The sequence below is a fragment of the Sinohyriopsis cumingii genome, chromosome 4, assembly GCF_028554795.1.
Source record: "Sinohyriopsis cumingii isolate HCF-2022 chromosome 4, ASM2855479v2, whole genome shotgun sequence".
NCBI classification, from domain to species: Eukaryota; Metazoa; Mollusca; class Bivalvia; order Unionida; family Unionidae; genus Sinohyriopsis; species Sinohyriopsis cumingii.
The window spans coordinates 65,438,933-65,456,616 of NC_142964.1; the positions used below are offsets into that span (position 1 = coordinate 65,438,933).

Genomic DNA, 17,684 nt, shown 5'->3' on the forward strand with positions numbered 1-17,684 from the left:
GGACAAGGAACTTGTGGTCTTGGGATTTTTTTAATTATACTTTTTTCCCCCTTTATCTTCCAGTCATGGAAAGTATTACATAGCCTACTTAGGTACATCATGGTGCTACAGTGTACAGCACAACATGAATGAAATCAAACTATGAATGATGGGAAGTTTATATAGCATCAAGGGCCATAACTCAGTAGTGTATTGCAAGTAATCATCTAATAATCTGAAGAATCCAAAACTTTGTTAAGATACAGGTTTACTGGAAATCTGATTACTAGTCAAGGATAATTTGTAAATTGAGTGTACATAGATTACCATTAAGTCTCATAAGGGCAATGACTACGGGCAATGCATATGAGCAAATTATCATAAACAGCAAATTTCATCCAATCCCATGCTGAGATAAAACTTCACAGAAAATGTTATTAAAATCGAATGAGTTGCCTATTCTAGACCATTCTAAATATCTACTTTACTTCCCTTCAATTTATTTTATTTTCCCACAAGCCTGCTCTAGCAATACATCAAAATGCCAAGGCCAAATAAAAAAATATTTGTGGTTCTGGTTTTAAAAAAATGAAGGTGGGTAAGTTGGTACAAACTTTTTTGTTTTTATTGGTCCAGATGAATTTAAATGAAGCATATATTAGAAAACAAGTGTCACTAGCACTATGAATTTAACTTCATGCATAGTCACATCCCACTGTTATGTTTTTTCCTCCTAATTTTTTTCCTTTTTTTATATAAACCCCCTGCTTGTAGCTTCAACAGTACAAAAAAGTGTTATCGGGTAACCAGAAGCAACATACATTTTTATTTGTCCTAATCATCAAACTTGTCTAGAAACACATCAAAGTGTCAAATCTGCAAACTTGTCCAGAATCACATCAATATGTCCTAATCATCAAACTTGTCTAGAAACACATCAAAGTGTCAAATCTGCAAACTTGTCCAGAATCACATCAATATGTCCTAATCATCAAACTTGTCTAGAAACACATCAAAGTGTCAAATCTGCAAACTTGTCCAGAATCACATCAATATGTCCTAATCATCAAACTTGTCTAGAAACACACCAAAGTGTCCAAATCATCAAACTTTATGAGGATCAGTTGTACAAAATTTGAATATCCTCCGTGTCAGGCTGTTTTCTGTCAGACATTGTCAAAATTCTGTTAGAGGTTTTGGGAATAAGTCATTTTAAGTTTCTTCTGTTCTAAAAATGGCTGCCATATTTTATGACGAATTTTTATAAACCTGAAAGATCTTCAAGCTGAGATGTTTTCTGTCAAGATTGGTCAAATTCTATTTAGCAGCTTTGGAGAAACCATTCAAAGTTTTTCTATTTTTAGTAACAGTGGTTATTGTCTCCTTAGTAACTGTGTCCTTATTTCAAAACGGACTGGCATAATATATATAAACTGGAAAAGTCTTCCTGCCAGGATGCTATCTGTCAAATTTGAAGAAATAATGGCCATCAATTTTTTAGATGATATTTAAATGGTCTGTACTATTTTTTTAATGGCAGCCATGTCTGATAGTGGATTAGCATCATCTAAATAAATAGGAAAGCTCTTTATGCCAAGACGCTCTTTGCAAAATTTGGTTAAAATTAGTCTCATGGTATTTGACAAAGCAATTGTTGATGGATGGACAACAAATGATGCATGATGGATATACTGCATACCATAAGCTCATTTTGCCTTGCATTCTAGGCAAGGAAGAAACCTGTTGATTTTAAGCTTAAAAGGTCAAAGGCTAAGATCCCTTACTAAGAGAAGAAAAATTATTTCTGCCTAACTAATTTAATTCTAGACAACCAACACTGATGAAGCTTACTAAGGGTTTGCACTTACGATATGGAAGAGGCCCACTGATTTTTTTGAGTCAAAAGTCAAAGGTTAAGGCCATCCACAAAGATTTTTCATAGTCTATGATGCTGAACACATGTTGTGCAGAAGCCATTTTTCTTCTCTGTCACAGTGACCTTGACCTGCCAACCAATAATTTTTGATCCCCTAATTAACAGGCTTCTTTAACTGCTCCTGTGGCCTAGAGGTTAGAACATCTGCCTCGGACGCAGGAGGTCGTGGGTTTGATCCCCAGCCAAGTCAAACCAAAGACTTACAAAAATGGTAGTAACAGCTGCCTCACTTGGCGCTCAGCATTAAGAGGTTAGTGTTAGGACTGATGTCAGGATAATGTGACTGGGTGGGACATCATGCTACATGTCTGCAGCATGATGCCCCAGTGCTAGACATCACTATAAACTGCCACACTGCAGACATCGTAGCGATATGACTGAAAAATTGTTAAAGCTATGTTAAAAATCCAAATCACACACACACAAAACAGGCTTCTTCCGTACACCAAGTGCAAACCAATCACAAAGTTATGTCACTGTAGATGGTGGAGAACTTAAGTTATTGTGCAGAAGCCAGTTTTCTTCTTTCAGTAAGTGACCTTGACCTTTAGACCTTGAAATCAATAGGTTCTTTCCATATCTCAAGTACATGTAATCCCCATAGTGACCTTGATATTTTAGCCTGAAATCAAAAGGGTTCTTACTTAATCCATGTGGAAGACATCTACAGAGTTTGGCAACCGTAAATAATGAACAGCTAAAGTTGCGAATAAACAGAATTGGTAAAAGAAGGATGGATGGATAAGCAAATGGACAAGCATCATGATATAATATGCTCTGCTTTATGGCTGGAAAACAAAAAACAAACAATACTGAAAAGGGAATGTGACTGATCTACTTGATCAGCAATCTGCTTATTAGTCTGTGACCAATACCATTATTTTAAGACCAAATATTAGTGTGCAAATTATCTAAGAGTGTATATGGTACATAAACTGTTTGCATTACAAATTAATTCTTTAATAAATGGGCTTGGGGTGGGGGAGGAATACCAAGACTGTATAAGCTATTTCTAATACCTCATTACATATTGCTCAGATGAATCAATACCAATATAAAATCCACCATAGCATTGCAGAGAATTACCTGCATTGAAAATCAAACCAGTCAAATATATGTAAGAACTAACTGTGCAGAAACATTATATCATACCTATTATAGTCTGATAATACAAACCCGTTTGATTGTAACCCCCTACCGATTTAAATAATGGAAATCTTTAATGTGATAAAAAGTGCAAGGAGCTTAGTCAATTCATTCATTGATTTATAGTTTCTAACCTGACTCTGAGTAAAGTGGCCCTAACACCGTCATCTTATGCACGTTTTATGCTTAACGGAAGTTTTCAGTGTAACAGACGGACATGCTCGGATCAATTTCCAGTTTCTGGACAAGTCCATTTTCAGCAAAGAGGTGTATCATGACTACAGATGTACATACGTAAGTCGTCTGCTTCTGATATTTACAATGTCGAATCAAGCAAAGGAAAATAATGACAACTACAAATTTGCTTTTCATGTGGATTTAACAAGCGGTTTAATTTCTATGTTCATGTATGCAGAGGGATATAATTCCAAACTCTCAACATTATGTTATTTACGAAATTATTCAGCAGTTGCCGAACAAGATGAACTACGTCATTATGTTGTCTGATGGAAATAAACTAGCCTATAGTGTACGCAATATGGGGCCGTGTTAGTAAGGAAAGTCCGTTAAGCATGAAATGGTACAGGGGATGTCAGCATTAGTGCCATTCTGGTCACAGTCAGGTTAGAAATTATAAATCAATGATTCAATTGACTTAGTTCTGTGCACTTTTTATCACATTAAACGTTCTCATTTTTGAAATCGGTAGGGGGGTACAAACAAACAGGAATGTACAGTCAGACTATAGATAAATATCTCTTGATAATCTACAATATCTTCAGTGTTTAATTTGACACAGCTACATTTATGACATCAGTAAAAAGCACTCTGATCATAAACCTTATCAATTAACAACTGGAAATCAGAAAAAACTGGCCATTACTGTACCTTGCAGACAATTATGTCTTCTTATTATGATCAAATATTACCATCCAAATCATTGCATGCAATGAGTAAATGTTGCATGATTTTTATTTATCTCCATTAAACTGATCTCCTTATTTTGCAATATAAATCAAATTTAAATAAAAGGCAAAATCCCAAATATCTGACTGCTTTTTCTGCTCTGGTGTGACAAAAGGAAAAATGGAAAACGTTCAGGGGTGGGGGAAGGTTGGGGTTGATAGAGACATGAAAATTCTACAGCTCTGAAACATGGGTTATAGCTATCATTGTGTATTTTTGGTGACCCCCACCATAACCACAGCAGACTGGGACAAAACTTTACTTGGGGATGTGTGCTGCATTTCAGGTATGAAACCTTGATTGTGATCTATTCAAATACAGTAGCTACTTCTTCTAAATGTACCACTTGATAATTTCTTTCAACATTAGTCTTTTATTTGAATCCAATTTTGATATTTCCTGTTTGGAGAGACAACTCTGGAAGGATTAGTGTGATGTATCAGTATTGTTAAAATCTGATAGTATTTCTAATGGTTATCAGCCGATGATCTACAATACTGGTTAATGTGAGACATCTACTGTATATATTCCCTTATAAGTCATATCCAACTGCAAACAACAAAGACTGGATCTGCTGGGTCTTTGTTGTTTATCCTAAAAATTGCTTCTAATAAATAAACTGCATTAATCCAGATGTGTCAGCACATTATACAATGGCAGATCTTGGTCTGTGCAGTTTGCAGTTGGACTCCACTGGTAAGTGAGTATACACAGTACATTTATGTCACCATGGTGTCAAGGTATTAACAGGAGGTGTCAAATATTCTTACACCATGGGATTGCAATTAATTACACAAAGCCAAATTTTACCGGAGCCTTTCTACAGGTAAATGTAAAGATAATATAATTTTGGACTACAAACCACTGAGACAGAGGTTAGTTACCTGCGTTAAAAAGAGGATAATACACAAGTGCTGATTTTTTTAAAAAAATTATTAAGCTATTTAAATAATCTCAATCTTCATGATCTCTCTTGAGCAAATGATTGAGATTATTTATTCATGGCATTTAATAAACTACATCTGAAATGAGCACAAATGTTATATTCTATTTATCACCTTACAAGAATCACTGACGTTGTGGATAAAACTGTAATGTAATCTTGAAAACTATCGGACGGATCAATAAGATGTTATATCTATAAATAACTTTTCAGGGGCAGATTAAGCACATTTGCCTACAATTAGGGGTTGATTTAAAGTGGTTGTTCAATTTGCTTAAAATGGTCTAACTTTTACAATTTTCACTGCAATGAGTACTATATAAATTGAAAAAGATAAGAATCCCAACACTCTTGATCCATAAAAAGTAAAAATTAGATATCAGTGTGATGTTATCTATAAGTACATATATCTAACCACTAATATATCCAGTCTTTCCAATTACTAATTTGGCATTGCCACATTCATGTCAGTATATAATTTAAAGTTTTTGCAGGAGGTGTAAAAGTTTTGGAACATTATCTGATCAGAAAATCATAAGAAACAGTAAAACCTGCATATAGTGACCACCTGCCCATAATAACCACCCTTTTTCATTCCCTTCAAAATTTTCAATAGAGTATGTTTGCATATAATGATCACATTCTTAATATAACCAGCAACAATTATATTTCAGTCCTGTGGACCCAAGTACTGCATATAGTGGCCAGTGATTATTATGGGTAAATGACAACTTCAGAGTAAAACTTATACCAGGTGTTCTGAGCTTTTTAGATGAGTCTTTACAACAAAAAGTAAGTGCTATTTCTGACATATCTTCTATTTATTCATATTTCTTACTCTCCATGTATCCAGCAATTTACCTATCTCTATCTGGCTTTTTATTTTCTTTGTTTTTTCTCTTTCTTTCTATCTATGTTTACATTTCTCCTTATAAATCTATCTACTTATCTATCTTCATCATTTCTTTCCATTCCACTTCAATGAATCTCACCTGTACAAAACCACCATCTGTCTTTAAAGTCCACTTCTATCTGGTTCCTTGGGTGGTTAGTACACGCAGATTTGACTGTATATGGATATGCATTTTGATAAGGGACCCTATCCAATGCTGAAATTTTCTTTGTGAAAAACTGTCATTATAATCGGTGTTTGAAAATGATGACTGCTTGGAACGTTCTGTAGCTTTTTAGAAGATTTGGCTATTTGTTTCAGTAGCTGGAGGCCTTAAGTTCAAAAAGTCTGTAAGGTTAACCGGAACCACCCATAATCATATACCCTTATTCAAGTTATAAAAGCATCATAGATTAATTGCTATGTAATTATGTAAACAACAGAATCAATCATAAGCATGGATGTGAGATTAAGAAACCTCTTCAGAGAGTTTAGAATCTGTATGATGAATTTCTGTCCATAAATTCCACCCCTGAGGATAAGACTGTCCAATACAAACACTAAAACAATGTGATTGGTAAAACATTCTGCTCTTAACTGTGTTATAGTGGTAAAGATCAAAATGGTGGATTAATTTGAAGTAATTGTAACAGACATCATAAGAATGCAAAGGCAATCTCAAGCCGATTTAATCTTTTAAACTACACTCATGTGAGAATGCGGTATTTATGTGAGACAGAGGTATCCCACATGGCTTTCTCACATGGGCAAACAACATATCACAAATATGTCAAAGAGACAGCAGATACAGTGAAAATCTTGAGGTGGGTCTAGAGCACAAAATTCACATGACATGCAAGGGTCCTGATATAAGTAACATATAGGCAGATCAAAGAATCTGATCACAAGGAAACAGGTAAAACTACAATTTTATGAGACTTTTTTTATTCTTAAAAGTCAGCCTAGTCAAATTCTGTGATAACACAGTCAATAACTGAATATCTCCAAAGTTTCTAAATAATAAAAACAAATATGGCATATTGAGTGACTAAAAACAAACGGAGAAAAGGACACAACCCTTAAAAAGTCCATGAGACAAAATAAAAGATTCACTGCTCCATGAAAGTTTGATTCCAATTACATGTATATAGCTGACTGAAATATCTTTTAACAAATTGTATTTATTGATATAGGTTCTTGTGTATCTATCCACTATGAAACAGAGAGGTATGAGTCATGTATGATATGTGTTACATGACTGTCAAAAACATAAAAACGAAATCCTAGCCATTTCAACAGCCATGAAAACACAACCACAACCATAGTATAGGAGTTGCATGTAGCTCCTATGTTGCAGCTCTCCATTCTAGAGTTTTTTTTCTTCTCCCTACCAATAGGTTTCTAAGACAAATTTTAATCCACAAATTTATGTGGTAATGATACGTCACACATACACTGTGGTATGTTCTAAGACTGATTTTAATCCACAAAGCTAAGTGGTAATGATACACCAGACATGCATTGCTGTAGGATCCAAGAATGATTTTAACCCACAAAATGATAACGATACACCAGACATGCATTGTGTGCTGTTCTGAGATCGATTTTGACCTTCAAAGTTAAGTGGCAATAATACACTAGACATGCATCAGGGGATGTTCTGAGACTGATCTTAACCTACAAAGTTAAGTGGTAATGATACACCAGGCATACATTGTTGGATGTTTTAAGACTAATTCTAACCCACAAGATTAGTGTAAATAATATACCAGACATGCATTGTGGGATATTATGAGACTGATTTTAACCTATAAGATTAGTGTAAATGACACACCATACATGCATTGTGCACTGTGGGATGTTCTGTGACTAATTTTAACCCACAATATTAGAGTAAATGATACACCAGACATGCATTGTGGGACGTTCTGAGACTAATTTTAATCCACAAAGTTAAATAGAACTGATAAATCAGACATGCATTGTGGTAGATTCTGAAAAACAATCACAATATTCCAGACAGATTGTAGCTGCAGCAGCTTCCCTTCTATCAGGTATGCTTTGACAGCAACACATACAGGAAGATTTGCCATTTTTATGAAAGTTTGAACCCAAAAAGCAGGTTTTATTGCACTGAATGCAGATCATGACATTTACTTACCTTGTCTCTCCTAGTAAAGATAACAACCTTGACTGAGGCAGTTGAGATGTAGTGATATGGGCCACTGCACCAAACAGCTTCTCGGCATTGACAATATCTGAGGAACTCACCTGTAAAAAAACAGCAGAGTGTATTGGCATAAAATAATGACCATTTTTGTCTCAAAGTTGTGTTTAAATTAATCAATTTTAATTCTGTCCTTAATATTCTGTGGACCATTTAGAAGACTAGCAAGAATGATATTTTCATGATGGCTGCCATTGTGGCCATTCTGGGTGTCAGATTGGCACCATTTTCACCTACTACCAACTATAACATCATACAATATCTTGATTTGACTTTCCATTAAAAAGTAGTGATACAATTTTCAAGACTGCCACTGTGGTGTCCATATTGGATATCAGATTTTGCATTTAAGACCAATTAGACACCAAAGAAAACTGGTGAAAACACCATGCTCATATGACCATCTATGCAGATGGAGTAGCAACAACAAAAAACCACTGTGGATACCTATACAAGATGTCGGTGCAGCAGGATTTACATCTAGGATAAACCATACCTTGGGACGAATGTGTGTGTAAAGTTTCATAGTTTAAGGAGTACCGTATTTATGGCATGTTTTCGGACTGCAACAAATAATTACTTTTTTTGTCATCCGAATACATATCAAATTCTTTAATTAGGTGTCCGAAAACATACATTTGAAGATAGATTTACCCCCCCCATGTCTGTAACGAAGTTACCGTTAGCTCACATGACGACATGCTGCCATGAAGTAAAACAAGTATTTTGTCAAGCACCACGGAAAGGATAATGAATGAAAATCAGACATTACTTGCCTTTTTGTCTATGTGATACATGTCCATCCACCAGAAAACACAGCCATACATGTATTAGAGCCACGATTGTGTGCATATTTTCCAAAAGAACCACCATATTACTATATAATCTTGCAATCCACAGTTTAACCCTCTGCTAATCGGTGATCATTAAAATCTACATTACCAACGTGCGCAAGCTTAATTTCTGTGTAATTAATATATCAATGCAAACTAAATAAAAAGATTTTGGAATTATAATTTTTAAGATATTTATGACAGAAACATTAGTATCGAGAGTAGAAATACCGGTACATGTATGACGGCTAATCTTAGAGCACCAAAGGTGAGAGGCTTCATATGGGGTGAGTGTTGTATGCATGCATAGGAAGGGCAAAAATAACAAGCAAGTTGCAATATACGAGTCAGCGTGTTTAATATGTTGGTATTTTTAAAAAAAAATAAAGGTGGTCAATTTGTTGTGGTTCCCTCTTTTTTTTTTCTCCCCACCTAGCCGAGGGTAGCTTCAAAATGAGTAGAGCTTGCTGACTCGAAACAATCGACTGCTCAAAGATTGTTTTGATGTACCAGTATGTCGGAGATTTCAAGGTGTCTAGGTGATAATTGTTAATAATAAAACTTGTGGGATTTCTTTGACATGTGTGTTTGGAAATAAAATGCAGCCATCTGGATTTCATTAAAAGAGCACACGATGTACCGAACATTTAGCACCCATAATCAATATTTATCGTCTACAAAGAGGTTTACTACCAATAGAACAATAACTATGTTTAAACCTTGGTATATAATGCCTCAGGGATAAGGGGTTTGTTTTGTTGCACCATGCCAATGAATTTTACTAATCCATACCGACTCTCCAATGTATTGTTTAATGATATAAAGCAGGGGTCATGGTTTCTAATCAAAGCCATAACTGTCACACCTGTTTGATGTGGTTTCATGTGTAACAATGTCTACACCCACAACCAATTATACTCTTTTAGTCGAATCAAGCTATTAAAATATAAAGTATAAATAAAATAACCACCACTATCAAAAGTTTATATACTGGATAGCTGTCATTGTGAAACATAATATTGTTAGTACTGTAATAATTCTGATGGACAAGTTTATTATACGTTATGCAACAAGCGAGGAGGCACTGCCTAGTTCGTGGAGGGACTCTCCCTTGCCGAAATAGTCTCCAAAGAGGCCAGTAGGCCGTCCACAGAAGTGATTTCGAATTAATGATTCTGAGGATGCATCACAAAAAGAACCGCCTACGAAGAAAGCTGCTCTAGATAACAAGTCTGATTATCTTGAACCCGAGAATGCTCCACCCGGTTCTGTACGTGGTCACTATAAACATTATACATTAAAGCAAAAGCAGGATATCGTTAACAATGCAAAATGTCTGGGAATTAGACCTACAGCAGACAAATTCAAGATTCTGAAATCCACGGTGAGTACCTGGATGAAAATTGACTTTTCTGCTGATCTTAACTTGAACGGACATTAGCCTAAGTGTGGACGACCCATTTCATATGGACAAGCTATGGATGATAAGATAGCTCAATGGGTGCTCACTCAACGTGACTTGCAAATTCCAGTCAGTGTAGAGGGAATATGTATATATGCCAAGGAGCTTGTCTCAACAGAATTTCCGGAGAGCAAATTCCATGCCAGTCGTTCATGGGGAGAGAGTTTCATGAAAAGACATGACTTTGTGCTCAGAAGCAGGACCTCTCTTGCCCAACGTTTGCCAAAGGATTTAGAAGAAAAGACTGCTTCGTTCCACAAGTTTGTGATGGATAAACGTGAGGAGGACGAGTTTGACAATAAGTTTATTATTAACATGGACGAGACACCGATGTACTTTGATCTTGTACCAGGGAAAACGGTGGACAAAGAAGGAACGAAAAGCGTTCTCATTCGTACAACTGGCGCGGAGAAGAGACACATTACTGTCGTTCTAGCCATTGCAGGTTCTGGCGACGTATTACCTCCAATGATTATTTTCAAGGGAAAGAGACAGCTAGATCTGAAGGCTCCAAAAGGGTGGATTATCGCAGTTCAAGAGAAAGCATGGATGGACGAAACGCTAATGCTGCGATGGATTGAAGAAATTTATTTGCCATTCACCAGAAGAGAGCGATCACTATTTAGTTATGGACTTGTTCCGTGCTCACATCACTGGTGACGTGAAGAAACAGTTGCGGCGCGGAAACGTTGTGCCAGCAATAATACCTGGAGGCTGCACATTCAAATTGCAACCTCTTGATGTGAGCATCAATAAACCTGTTAAGAGCTACCTCCGCCGCAGCTGGACGGAATACATCAGGGATGCTACGAATGCATTAATATCATCTAATGAAAGCAGCAACGGATGGATCAAGACAGCCAGCAAACAGACTGTATTGGACTGGGTTGTAAATGCCATGGACACATTGAAGGAAAAGCGCACAATGATAATTAAATCTTTCAAGGTGTGCGGCATCAGTGTCAATCTGAGCAGAAGTGAAAACGCGCTGATCAGAAATGACAAACAATTAAACAATATGGATGATGATAGTGATACAGAATTTGAGGGCTTTTCGCCCGAGGACCTACAAAAGGCTATGGACAAGCTACTTGATATTGAATAATATATTTAAATATATTACAGCATTAAATCATATTTCTTTTCATTCTTTGATATTGCGACTTATTGTGAATGGCTTACATACAGACATAAATATATACATACGATTAAAAATTTTAAATTATATTAGTTCATGGAAGCTCATGATCACAATAAATAATTATCTACCAAATGAAGCGAATTTTGTATCAGTTCAATCAACGGTAAACACGCTATGAATTTTACAACAAAACGAGGCAGCAGATCTTCCTAGATTGTGTCCGAAAACATAAATTCTAGAAAAAATTATAGCAGAGCAATGTCCGAAAACTTACAAGGTATTTAAATATTATATTTTCCAAAAAAAACGGTGTCCGAAAACAAACAGTGTCCAAAAACATGTGGTAAATACAGTAGTGGTAACAGATTTGTGTTAATGGATGAATGTTATAAGATGGACGTCAGACGATGGACAACACGCCATCCACATAAGCTCTTCTAATCTATAACCAGTAGAACTGAAAATTAAAAAAATGTGCAAACACATTAATTTTTCTACTTGGCAAATCTGCACATACTTAACAAAGAGAAAATTTGTCTGTCTAAAGGCATGTACTAAGTGAAATAAACATACCTCTATGTCATTAACTTTCTTGAGAGCAAAATGTGCTAATCGGAAGATTGTGTACAGTCTCCATAATGTGAACTTGGTGACTGGGTTTCCCTCCTCATCAATCGTGAGATTATCAAGCCGCCGCACACTTGTCAGGGCATTAATCTGATTTAAACTGCGTATATTTGTCGCACTAAAGACTAGTGTCTGAAATGAATCAAAAACAAGAGACAATGAGGGTGCATTTCCTCAAAGGTTTTTGAAACAATTACATATATACTTACATGACAGTACCTTGTTGCAATTATGAATAACTTCACTGAACACATATGGTTGGGAATCTAATACAGAAGAATTTAATGTATAGCAATTACTGTGAAAACATAAAGGTAATGAGTCTGGTGACTACCCTTACCTCCCCTCCTCTTCATCACTGACAATAGCTACCCTCATCTTTCTGATTCAGTTTTGCCTTCATACAGAGCTTATTCACCTCTCTGAATACCTTTCTTAAGAACTACACAGAAGTAAATGACCAAGAATAAAATCCAGAGTTTGAGACATAAAGCCAGTATTCTACTTTGCCTTTAAGTGTCACAAATTATGTTTCCAAAAGAAAGACAATAAACCTCAAAAGAGAAAATCCAACAAAAATGTTCCTAAAATTGTGCCATTAGTTGCAAGTTGTTTTCATTTCTAAGTCATGTTAGATAACATAACTCAGGGTTGTTTGCAAGAAAATGGAGCGTGTCTGGACCTACCTTTTAAATATTAATTATATAACATTCTTATGATCTGATTTAATAATCAGAGGCAAGTGTAATGATTATTAGTCAACAAAATTGCATCATAAAATATGTAAACTTCTTTACAAAATTTTAAACACAAGTCACAGGTAGTGCAGATTCATGTATGGAGCCAAAACAAATTTACTAATGTCCATCAACAGTTTCACCATCAATATGCCTTACTTAGCAACCCATCACATTACCAATGACTAACGGAATCTGAACCAGCTGCTACCTGTTATTAGTGACTGCACAGTACTACTATATATGCAATTTATTTTTACTTCAGAATATAATTACTTTTATTGCTGTCGAGATGATCTGTGTGTGAATGAAATCATTCATTCTTCCTGAATATCTTGTCTGGAAGATTAATATCTCTCTTATGTACTTTTGTGCCTGACATGTCCAATGCTGACTGGCAAGGGCAGTGTAGCAATGCTGATTGGCAGGGGCAGTGTGACGATGCTGACTGGCAAGGGCAGTGTAGCAGTGCTGATTGGCAGGGGCAATGTAGCAATGCTGATTGGGAAAGGTAGTCTAGCAATTCTGATTGGCAAGGGAAGTGCAGCAATGCTGATTGGCATGGGCAGTGTGGCAAACAAAATTAATTGGTCAGATGCTTTCTGTTCAAATTTCCTCCAGTGCAGTCCAATACATATGTTGTGAATAATATTGTTTCAAGGTTTCTCTAGTTTTAAAATCTTCATCCATATCTAATGGGACCAATCTGGTGACCTAAGTGGTTAGAACATCTGCCTCAGATGTGGGAGTTTTCGGGTTCAAACCCAGGCCAAGTCATATCAAAGACTTATAAAAATGGTACTCTCAGCTGCCGCACTTGACACTTAATATTAAGAGGCTAGTGTAAGGACTAGTCGACCTGGTGTCAGGATAATGTGACTGGGTGGGATATGATGCTACATGTCTGCAGCATGATGCCCCTGTGCTAGACATCACTATAAACAGCCACACTGCAGACATTTGTAGTGATATGACTGGAAAATTGTTAAAGCTATATTAAAAATCCTAATCACACACACAAATTTCTAATGGTACATTAGCATCATTCTAGTCAGTGGTTTTTTTTTTGATAGTTGTGCAAATGTTCATCAACTTTTTGTGATGGATTAGCATCTTTTGTACAACAAGAACGGATTTATGCCAAGATGCATTCTGAAAAGTTTGCTCAAATTTTCAAGCAGGTTTAAAAAACAAAATTGCTTAAATGACTGTCTGATTCTGATGAAAAAGCCCAGTCAGGCAAAAGAAGGGAAAAGTTTCTTTAATGAATGCAGCTGTCTAATGACTTTTGTCAACATTAGTATTTTTTTCTTCAAATCGTTAAAGAAACATAATCTAACTGCAACCGACTTTAGCATTCCTCAGCTACCTTCGCATTTCAAAACACTGATACATACATACATATACATATATATATATATATATATATATATATATATATATATATCAACAGAACTTGAAAACATGTCCACTTGTCAGAATCTGATGGGTTGCCAAGTGTGTGAGTTATTCATGAAAATTTGGGGAACATATTACATAATACCATTTATTTTGAAAGCAAGACATCAGCCCAAACAACACAATATCAGGGTGGATGTGTTACACTGTAGGATAAGGACTATGACAATATGGGACACAAGAGGTGAAGAGCACGGCAAGGCCATAAAATATTACCACTTATATTTATTTTTAGCTCAGACTTGAATGCAAACTTTCATTCAATTAAGGCAATAAGCATAGAAAATTGTACAACTTGTATTCAATTAAAAAAGGTGTTATGCAAAGGGGTGTAGGTGTGGTTTAGATCAAATAGTCAATCATCTGTGGACTGCTTGACAAAGTGCTAATTTGTCCGTTTTTTAATTACAATAATGTTAGTTATATGAAAATGTGATGAATTGAGCATGTCTACCTGTACACCTGGGAATCGTGTTCTAATTTTGTGCAAGTGTTTTGTAATCTCATCCATATCCATGAACTTGAAAACAATTTTAGTAACTGCCCCAGCAGCCTGAATGCCCCAATTACGATCAAGCGCCTCAAGGGACTGATGTCCATACATCGTCAAAGTGTCTCCATCCAAATCAGCAAGATTGTTCAGGTCTGTACTTCTATTATCCTGGCCACTGAAAAATATATGTGATGCACTTTTAGACTGGTTTTAATTTCCTTGTCTGTAGAGAAATAAATTATGTAAACATCAATGATCAGTGTATAATTTCTGTCAAAATATGCATACTTTACACAGGGTATGTATAGCATACACACAAGTAGAGTCATAAGATTTCCTTGTAAATGACCCTCCAAAAATTCTTTCACACTGTGCTTTTGTACATATTCATTCATGGCACCATCATCAATTTCAAAAGATTGCATTATGGAAAGAGATACAAAAGGAGAGGGATGGAGAACAATATATGCCAACTTAAAAATAATTTTTTTTCTCTCCTGAATAATCATATATATTCCTTTCTTTGAATAATGTAATTATATATTAAAATATGGTATATATTCTTTTCTTTGATAACATACCTGTATTAACCCTGAGCTCACTTACCCAAATATCATTGTTTCCTTGTAAGAACCCTGTTTATTTTCAGGCTTATTAGCTTTGTTAGCAGTCCTTGGTCTTTCTCCATCCTGAATGCCACTGTGGGCACTTCCTGGGCGACTCTCAGGCTGACTGCCTGGCTTCTCATTACTGAAAGTTAATAAATTAGTAATCTTTAAATTTCATTCTGGAATGCAATTAGTGATGCTCAACACTGTAATTACATAAACTGAAAGGCATTTATGAGGTAACAAGTTAAAAAATGGGACTAACTCTGGCAACAGATACTAGCTAAGAAGGTCCATGTGTTGTAATTAATAACAGTGAGATTTTCGGGATATCACATGTGTTAGCCCAACTAAAGTCATAGTTTCCAACAGCTTTAACAAATTTGAAATTTTATTGATCTTTAAGGAAAAAAAACCTGTGATTTAATAACATATTTGACATAATACACAAACTTTTTTTATTTTGTTTAAAACAAATGAGATTAAGTTTCTTCGTAATAAACAGACAACAATGAAATCAAAAGAATGTCCCCATCATGAGTATGGTCATACTAGAAGAGTTAATTCCCTTTTTGTATTTTGTGAGCTTTGCCAGTGAACAGATTTATTCTTCCACCCAATATAACCATGATTGAATAAAGCACATGTACATGTGAGTCCTGTTTTTTTTTGACACTCATTAAATAAATAAAGCACATGTACACATGAGTCCTGTTTTTGAGACTCATTAAACAAATAAAGCACATGTACACACGAGTCCTGTTTTTTTAAGACTCATTACCAAATGAAGCACATGTACATAGGAGTCCTGTTTTTTTTAGACTCATTAAACAAATAAAGCACATGTACACATGAGTCCTGTTTTTTTTAGACTCATTAACAAATGAAGCACATGTACACAAGAGTCCTGTTTTTTTGAGACTCATTAAACAAATAAAGCACATGTACACATGAGTCCTGTTTTGTGAGACTCATTAACAAATAAAGCAACAGTATTTCTTCCAAAGCTTGAATTGACAGCATCTAGTGCATTGCCAAGATCCCTGCTCAGTACATTTTATCTAGCTGGGTATTAATGTGAGGAACCTGTGCTGGAAAACTCAAGTCACACAATAGGCAATAAGGGGCTGTAACTCCTCTAAATGAATTTGTGAAGTGCTGGAAATCCATCTCTGGCTAGTCTCATCAATTAGTGCCAAATTAGTTGAATTTCAACAATCAATGAGAATGTAATGATGCAGAAAGCAAAGTCAGGAGATAATGTGGTTCCATGATCATTATCATGTAATTTCACCTTCACTTTTAATATTATGTGACAAGCATTTGTATTCTTACCATGTTTTAGTAAAGTGTTTTTATGGCGCAGCAATTGCAGTCAAACTTAAGTAATCACATATGGAAATAGTCCAAACTGGTCAATTAACACATGTAAGCTCAATATATACGTATAAATAACAAAATTGGTTCTTGAACGAATATCATACATCAAACACTACTATTTGTATTTATTGTTTATTATTGTTATTATTATTATCATTATTGTTTTTGTACTTGTTACTATTTGTGCAATCAACTGTAGTTGATTTTAACATAAATCTTCAATCTATATTCCTACAAAATTTCAGACTTTTTTATTTTTTTTTAAAAATAGTTGTAATTGGCATAACTTCCAAGTCAAAGAATTCATTGTAAATTTATAATTAAGAAATGTATCAATGCACTTCTGTTCTAAAAATGGGAACAATTTACCATGAGTATTTACCACAACCAATATTTTTCTACGCAATAATGTGGCTTTATTCAGTTCTTAAAATAATTATTGAGTTTGGCCAATTTAAAATTTCCACTGAAAGACTGAGTATAGTGAATATAACTAAGACAGGATTCAACCACCTTAGACGTGACATAATTCAACGACTTTTGAAGAACATTATCCAATTTTTTCAAGGACCCCGAAACCCAGTGCAATTTAGGTATATTTATCAATGGCCACTTAATGAATTAGTGAGAATGATGTAATTTCCTGACAAGGGGCTTCCAAATATTTGTGGAATAGGCTTGAGACTTTATAATAGAGAATATATAAAAAAACAAATCTTAGGAGAATAACAACAACTTAAAATTGTCTGCTGTGAAAGAATGTCGCTTGTCGCTTGTCACTTGTCACTGTGTCTAACTTTTTATATTTGCTGTTGTTTGATCGCTCATTGAAATATTACAGGTACATTTACACATA

At 35.2% G+C, this 17,684-nt stretch overlaps 1 protein-coding gene across 4 annotated transcripts in view; it reads right to left on the reverse strand.

Annotated features, from left to right (window-relative positions):
* The window catches only part of LOC149801354 (leucine-rich repeat-containing protein 49-like), a 170,828-nt gene that overhangs the window by 21,778 nt on the left and 131,366 nt on the right, over positions 1-17,684 (reverse strand). For all 4 annotated transcript variants that reach the window (XM_089955411.1, XM_089955409.1, XM_089955408.1 and 1 more), the window contains 4 exons: positions 15,447-15,590; positions 14,802-15,015; positions 12,099-12,284; positions 8,024-8,133 (listed from right to left, as the gene is read on the reverse strand). In XM_089955411.1, the coding sequence (XP_089811537.1) occupies positions 8,024-8,133; positions 12,099-12,284; positions 14,802-15,015; positions 15,447-15,590 (654 nt within the window). The remainder of the gene's footprint in view (positions 1-8,023; positions 8,134-12,098; positions 12,285-14,801; positions 15,016-15,446; positions 15,591-17,684) is intronic.